Source organism: Oncorhynchus kisutch, linkage group LG14 (genome assembly GCF_002021735.2).
Source record: "Oncorhynchus kisutch isolate 150728-3 linkage group LG14, Okis_V2, whole genome shotgun sequence".
Taxonomy (NCBI): Eukaryota; Metazoa; Chordata; class Actinopteri; order Salmoniformes; family Salmonidae; genus Oncorhynchus; species Oncorhynchus kisutch.
The window spans coordinates 83,726,994-83,734,841 of NC_034187.2; the positions used below are offsets into that span (position 1 = coordinate 83,726,994).

At 46.7% G+C, this 7,848-nt stretch overlaps 1 protein-coding gene across 1 annotated transcript; it reads right to left on the reverse strand.

Annotated features, from left to right (window-relative positions):
* Positions 1–7,185: 7,185 nt before the first annotated feature.
* On the reverse strand, positions 7,186–7,638 carry LOC116353495 (leucine-rich repeat extensin-like protein 3; the record flags this gene model as incomplete). The annotated part of the gene is made up of 1 exon (XM_031789286.1): positions 7,186–7,638. A coding segment is annotated over one exon (453 nt), but the record flags the coding sequence as incomplete, so codon positions are not given.
* Positions 7,639–7,848: the final 210 nt, after the last annotated feature.

The window sequence follows — 7,848 nt, forward strand, 5'->3', positions numbered from 1 at the left end:
GGTCTGGCGACGAATATGTAGTGAGGGCCAGCCGACTAGAGCATACAAGTCGCAGTGGTGGGTGGTATAAGGTGCTTTAGTGACAAAACGGATGGCACTGTGATAGACTGCATCCAGTTTGCTGAGTAGAGTGTTGGAAGCCATTTTGTAGATGACGTCGCCGAAGTCGAGGATCGGTAGGATAGTCAGTTTTACTAGGGTAAGCTTGGCGGCGTGAGTGAAGGAGGCTTTGTTGCGGAATAGAAAGCCGACTCTTGATTTGATTTTCGATTGGTGATGTTTGATATGAGTCTGGAAGGAGAGTTTGCAGTCTAGCCAGACACCTAGGTACTTATAGACGTCCACATATTCTAGGTCGGAACCATCCAGGGTGGTGATGCTAGTCGGGCATGCAGGTGCAGGCATTTAAGAGCAGTTGGAGGCCACGGAAGGAGTGTTGTATGGCATTGAAGCTTGTTTGGAGGTTAGATAGCACAGTGTCCAAAGACGGGCCGAAAGTATATAGAATGGTGTCGTCTGCGTAGAGGTGGATCAGGGAATCGCCCGCAGCAAGAGCAACATCATTGATATACACAGAGAAAAGAGTCGGCCCGAGAATTGAACCCTGTGGCACCCCCATAGAGACTGCCAGAGGACCGGACAGCATGCCCTCCGATTTGACACACTGAACTCTGTCTGCAAAGTAATTGGTGAACCAGGCAAGGCAGTCATCCGAAAAACCGAGGCTACTGAGTCTGCCGATAAGAATTTGGTGATTGACAGAGTCGAAAGCCTTGGCAAGGTCGATGAAGACGGCTGCACAGTACTGTCTTTTATCGATGGCGGTTATGATATCGTTTAGTACCTTGAGTGTGGCTGAGGTGCACCCATGACCGGCTCGGAAACCAGATTGCACAGCGGAGAAGGTACGGTGGGATTCGAGATGGTCAGTGACCTGTTTGTTGACTTGGCTTTCGAAGACCTTAGATAGGCAGGGCAGGATGGATATACAGTGCCTTGTGAAAGTATTCGGCCCCCTTGAACTTTGCGACCTTTTGCCACATTTCAGGCTTCAAACATAAAGATATAAAACTGTATTTTTTTGTGAAGAATAAACAACAAGTGGGACACAATCATGAAGTGGAACAACATTTATTGGATATTTCGAACTTTTTTAACAAATCAAAAACTGAAAAATTGGGCGTGCAAAATTATTCAGCCCCTCTACTTTCAGTGCAGCAAACTCTCTCCAGAAGTTCAGTGAGGATCTCTGAATGATCCAATGTTGACCTAAATGACTAATGATGATAAATACAATCCACCTGTGTGTAATCAAGTCTCCGTATAAATGCACCTGCACTGTGATAGTCTCAGAGGTCCGTTAAAAGCGCAGAGAGCATCATGAAGAACAAGGAACACACCAGGCAGGTCCGAGATACTGTTGTGAAGAAGTTTAAAGCCAGATTTGGATACAAAAATATTTCCCAAGCTTTAAACATCCCAAGGAGCACTGTGCAAGCGATAATATTGAAATGGAAGGAGTATCAGACCACTGCAAATCTACCAAGACCTGGCCGTCCCTCTAAACTTTCAGCTCATACAAGGAGAAGACTGATCAGAGATGCAGCCAAGAGGCCCATGATCACTCTGGATGAACTGCAGAGATCTACAGCTGAGGTGGGAGACTCTGTTCATAGGACAACAATCAGTCATATATTGCACAAATCTGGCCTTTATGGAAGAGTGGCAAGAAGAAAGCCATTTCTTAAAGATATCCATAAAAGTGTCGTTTAAAGTTTGCCACAAGCCACCTGGGAGACACACCAAACATGTGGAAGAAGGTGCTCTGGTCAGATGAAACCAAAATTGAACTTTTTGGCAACAATGCAAAACGTTATGTTTGGCGTAAAAGCAACACAGCTCATCACCCTGAACACACCATCCCCACTGTCAAACATGGTGGTGGCAGCATCATGGTTTGGCCTGCTTTTCTTCAGCAGGGACAGGGAAGATGGTTAAAATTGATGGGAAGATGGATGGAGACAAATACAGGACCATTCTGGAAGAAAACCTGATGGAGTCTGCAAAAGACCTGAGACTGGGACGGAGATTTGTCTTCCAACAAGACAATGATCCAAAACATAAAGCAAAATCTACAATGGAATGGTTCAAAAATTAACATATCCAGGTGTTAGAATGGCCAAGTCAAAGTCCAGACCTGAATCCAATCGAGAATCTGTGGAAAGAACTGAAAACTGCTGTTCACAAATGCTCTCCATCCAACCTCACTGAGCTCGAGCTGTTTTGCAAGGAGGAATGGGAAAAATTTCTGTCTCTCGATGTGCGAAACTGATAGAGACATACCCCAAGCGACTTACAGCTGTAATCGCAGCAAAAGGTGGCGCTACAAAATATTAACTTAAGGGGGCTGAATAATTTAGCACGCCCAATTTTTCAGTTTTTGATTTGTTAAAAAAGTTTGAAATATCGAATAAATGTCGTTCCACTTCATGATTGTGTCCCACTTGTTGTTGATTCTTCACAAAAAAATACAGTTTTATATCTTTATGTTTGAAGCCTGAAATGTGGCAAAAGGTCGCAAAGTTCAAGGGGGCCGAATACTATCGCAAGGCACTGTAGGTCTGTAACAGTTTGGGTCCAGGGTGTCTCCCCCTTTGAAGAGGGGGATGACTGCGGCAGCTTTCCAATCCTTGGGGATCTCAGACGAGATGAAAGAGAGGTTGAACAGGCTGGTAATAGGGGTTGCGACAATGGTGGCAGATAGTTTCAGAAATAGAGGGTCCAGATTGTCAAGCCCAGCTGATTTGTACGGGTCCAGGTTTTGCAGCTCTTTCAGAACATCTGCTATCTGGATTTGGGTAAAGGAGAACCTGGAGAGGCTTGGGCGAGGAGCTGCGGGGGGGGGCGGAGCTGTTGGCCGAGGTTGAAGTAGCCAGGCGGAAGGCATGGCCAGCCGTTGAGAAATGCTTATTGAAGTTTTCGATAATCATGGATTTATCAGTGGTGACCGTGTTACCTAGCCTCAGTGCAGTGGGCAGCTGGGAGGAGGTGCTCTTGTTCTCCATGGACTTCACAGTGTCCCAGAACTTTTTGGAGTTGGAGCTACAGGATGCAAACTTCTGCCTGAAGAAGCTGGCCTTAGCTTTCCTGACTGACTGCGTGTATTGGTTCCGGACTTCCCTGAACAGTTGCATATCACGGGGACTATTCGATGCTATTGCAGTCCGCCACAGGATGTTTTTGTGCTGGTCGAGGGCAGTCAGGTCTGGGGTGAACCAAGGGCTGTATCTGTTCTTAGTTCTGCATTTTTTGAACGGAGCATGCTTATCTAAAATGGTGAGGAAGTTACTTTTAAAGAATGACCAGGCATCCTCAACTGACGGGATGAGGTCAATGTCCTTCCAGGATACCCGGGCCAGGTCGATTAGAAAGGCCTGCTCACAGAAGTGTTTTAGGGAGCGTTTGACAGTGATGAGGGGTGGTCGTTTGACTGCGGCTCCGTAGCGGATACAGGCAATGAGGCAGTGATCGCTGAGATCCTGGTTGAAGACAGCGGAGGTGTATTTGGAGGGCCAGTTGGTCAGGATGACGTCTATGAGGGTGCCCTTGTTTACAGAGTTAGGGTTGTACCTGGTGGGTTCCTTGATGATTTGTGTGAGATTGAGGGCATCTAGCTTAGATTGTAGGACTGGCGGGGTGTTAAGCATATCCCAGTTTAGGTCACCTAACAGAACAAACTCTGAAGCTAGATGGGGGGCGATCAATTCACAAATGGTGTCCAGGGCACAGCTGGGAGCTGAGGGGGGTCGGTAGCAGGCGGCAACCGTGAGAGACTTATTTCTGGAGAGAGTCATTTTCAAAATTAGTAGTTCGAACTGTTTGGGTATGGACCTGGAAAGTATGACATTACTTTGCAGGCTATCTCTGCAGTAAACTGCAACTCCTCCCCCTTTGGCAGTTCTATCTTGACGGAAGATGTTATAGTTGGGTATGGAAATCTCTGAATTTTTGGTGGCCTTCCTGAGCCAGGATTCAGACACAGCAAGGACATCAGGGTTAGCAGAGTGTGCTAAAGCAGTGAGTAAGACAAACTTAGGGAGGAGGCTTCTGATGTTGACATGCATGAAACCAAGGCTTTTTCGATCACAGAAGTCAACAAATGAGGGTGCCTGGGGACATGCAGGGCCTGGGTTTACCTCCACATCACCCGCGGAACAGAGAAGGAGTAGTATGAGGGTGCGGCTAAAGGCTATCAAAACTGGTCGCCTAGAGCGTTGGGGACAGAGAATAAGAGGAGCAGGTTTCTGGGCATGGTAGAATATATTCAGGGCATAATGCGCAGACAGGGGTATGGTGGGGTGCGGGTACAGCGGAGGTAAGCCCAGGCACTGGGTGATGATGAGAGAGGTTGTATCTCTGGACATGCTGGTAGTAATGGGTGAGGTCACCGCATGTGTGGGAGGTGGGACAAAGGAGTTATCAGGGGTATGAAGAGTGGAACTAGGGGCTCCATTGTGAACTAAAACAATGATAACTAACCTGAACAACAGTATACAAGGCATATTGACATTTGAGAGAGACATACAGCGAGGCATACAGTAATCACAGGTGTTGAATTGGGAAAGCTAGCTAAAACAGTAGGTGAGACAACAGCTAATCAGCTATCACAACAACAGCAGGTAAAATGGCGTAGACTAGGCCATTAGGTCCTGATTGGAGGGACAATAGAGCCCCGAGTACCAGGCCATTAGGTCCTGATGGAGGGACAATATAGCCCTGAGTACCAGGACCTTAGGACCTGATGGAGGGACAGTAGAGCCCTGAGTACCAGGCCATTAGGACATGTCTGAAGAACAATAGAGCCCCTAGTGCCAGGCCATTAGGACCTGATATCAGGGACAATAGAGTCCTGAGTACCAGGCCAATTGGATCTGATGGAGGGACAGTAGGGCCCTGAGTACCAGGCCATTAGGACCTGCTATCAGGGACAATATAGCCCTGAGTACCAGGCCATTAGGATCTGATGGAGGGACAGTAGGGCCCTGAGTACCAGGCCATTAGGATCTGTCTGAGGGACAATATAGCCCTGAGTACCAGGCCAATAGGATCTGATGGAGGGACAGTAAGAGCCCTGAGTACCAGGTCATTAGGACCTGATGGTTGTTAGCAAGTTGGGAACTACCAAAGCATGACCAGAGTGCATAAGAGGAGATTACAGTTACTCAATGACCAAGTGGATTTGGACTGAGATCATGACTTATGGCTGCCATTGTGGCATTAAAAAAGGTCCCTCCCCTCACTTATCCAATGGGTTTTAAGAAGGAGATGAGGAGAGAGGATTTGAAGGATGAAGGAAATACAATTGAGATTTGCCCCCCTTTATTTTCTCCATTCATCACCTCCCTCTCAAAGCACATTGGGGGAGAGTAGGGAAGGTTCCTCCTATCAGGCTCCATTGCACTTTCAAGGAGAGGAGTGGAGGAAATAAGGACAGAGGAAGCAAGAATGAGATGTTTACTGTGTTATTATTATTGTCAATGATTTTGTTGACAGAACTGCCTTGAATTATATTATTTCATTATATTATATGAACTATAAAAAAGTATAGAAATGGTGTTTATCTTTTCATTCAACTGGAAGGTTCAGCAAGGTTATTAACGATAGAGAAGTTGACTAAATTACAAACAGAACTGGCTACTAGGTTGCTGATGTTTCATGACAGGTAGGTGTTCTGTTGTTGCTAGGAGTCACGGTCTCATTGTGCCTATCTACAGTAGACTCGTATTCTTGTAAGCACACACGTGAAGCTGCTAAGAAAATCTTATTTTAAAAGTACATGAAAGCAATTTATAAATGTGGACTCTGATGTCACACATTGGCCACTTTCTTTAGAAAAATAATCCATTTGCTCTGCGCTACACTACAAACTCTGCCTGAGTGACAGGCGTTTTGCTGAGTGATTGACAGTGAAGTCTAACCAGTGCTGTATGGGTTGAAGAGGGGGTCCATGGACCTGAGCGTTGTGAAATCACGACCAATCACAGCAGACACCGCCTCACTCCAGGGCTTCTTGCAGTGACCTGCTGCTGCGTAGTACAGTATAATACATTGTTTATTTTTATTTAATTAATTATTTGTTTTAAATACTGCAAGTCATGTGTGATTCTTTTCTTTCAAATCTTTTAATGACACCACTGGGGTAAACTAACTCAATAATTCAACATATGAGATGTGTCACGCACTGACCTTAGAGAGCTTTTTGTGTCTCTATTTTGGTTTGGTCAGGGTGTGATTTGGGGTGGGTATTCTATGTTCTTTTTCTCTATGTTTTGTATTTCTATGTTTTGGCCTGGTATGGTTCTCAATCAGGGACAGCTGACTATCTTTGTCTCTGATTGGGAAACCATACTTAGGTAGCTTTTTGCCAACTATGTTTAGTGGGTCGTTTTTTTCTGTTTAGTGTTTTCTGCACCTGACTGTTTCGGTTTCGTTTAATCTCTTTGTTATTTTGTTTCGGTGTTCTGTTAATAAAAAGTAATGAACGCTTACCACGCTGCGCTTTGGTCCGATTCCTCCTCTTCAGACGACGACACCCGTTACAAGATGGTCATATTTATGTTTATTTATTTTCTCCTTTGTACTTCAACTATATGCACATAATTCGATGTTTGAAATGTCTTTATTCTTTTGGAACTTTTGTGAATGTAATGTTTACTGTTAGTTTGTATTGTTTATTTATTTTGGTTTATTATCTATTTCACTTGCTTTGGCAATGTTAACATATGTTTCCCTTGCCAATAAACCTTTACATTGAAATGGATGGAGAGTTAGAGGGTTTAAATTAAAATGGAGAGTTAGAGGGTGCAGAGACAGAAAGAGGGGAGGTGGAGGGGGTAGAGACAGAAAGAGGGGAGAGGGAGGGGGTAGAGACAGAAAGAGGGGAGGAGGTGGGGGTAGAGACAGAAAGAGGGGAGGTGGAGGGGGTAGAGACAGAAAGAGGGGAGGTGGAGGGGATAGAGACAGAAAGAGGGGAGAGGGAGGGGGTAGAGACAGAAAGAGGGGAGGAGGTGGGGGTAGAGACAGAAAGAGGGGAGGAGGTGGGGGTAGAGACAGAAAGAGGGGAGGTGGAGGGGGTAGAGACAGAAAGAGGGGAGGTGGAGGGGGTAGAGACAGAAAGAGGGGAGGTGGTGGGGATAGAGACAGAAAGAGGGGAGGAGGTGGGGGTAGAGACAGAAAGAGGGGAGGAGGTGGGGGTAGAGACAGAAAGAGGGGAGGTGGAGGGGGTAGAGACAGAAAGAGGGGAGGTGGAGAGGGTAGAGACAGAGAGAAGGGAGATGGAGGGGGTAGAGACAGAAAGAAGGGAGGTGGAGGGGGTAGAGACAGAAAGAGGGGAGGTGGTGGGGGTAGAGACAGAGAGAAGGGAGATGGAGGGGGTAGAGACAGAAAGAGGGGAGGTGGAGGGGGTAGAGACAGAAAGAAGGGAGATGGAGGGGGTAGAGACAGAAAGAGGGGAGGAGGTGGGGGGAGAGACAGAAAGAGGGGAGGTGGAGGGGGTAGAGATAGAAAGAGGGGAGGTGTAGGGGGTAGAGATAGAAAGAGGGGAGGTGGATGGGGTAGAGATAGAAAGATGGGTGGTGGTGGGGGTAGATATAGAAAGAGGGGAGGTGGTGGGGGTAGAGATAGAAAGAGGGGGAGGTAGAGAGGGTAGAGGCAGAAAGAGGGGAGGTGGAGAGGGTAGAGACAGAAAGAGGGGAGGTGGTGGGGGTAGAGACAGAGAGAAGGGAGATGGAGGGGGTAGAGACAGAAAGAGGGGAGGTGGAGGGGGCAGAGACAGAAAGAAGGGAGGTA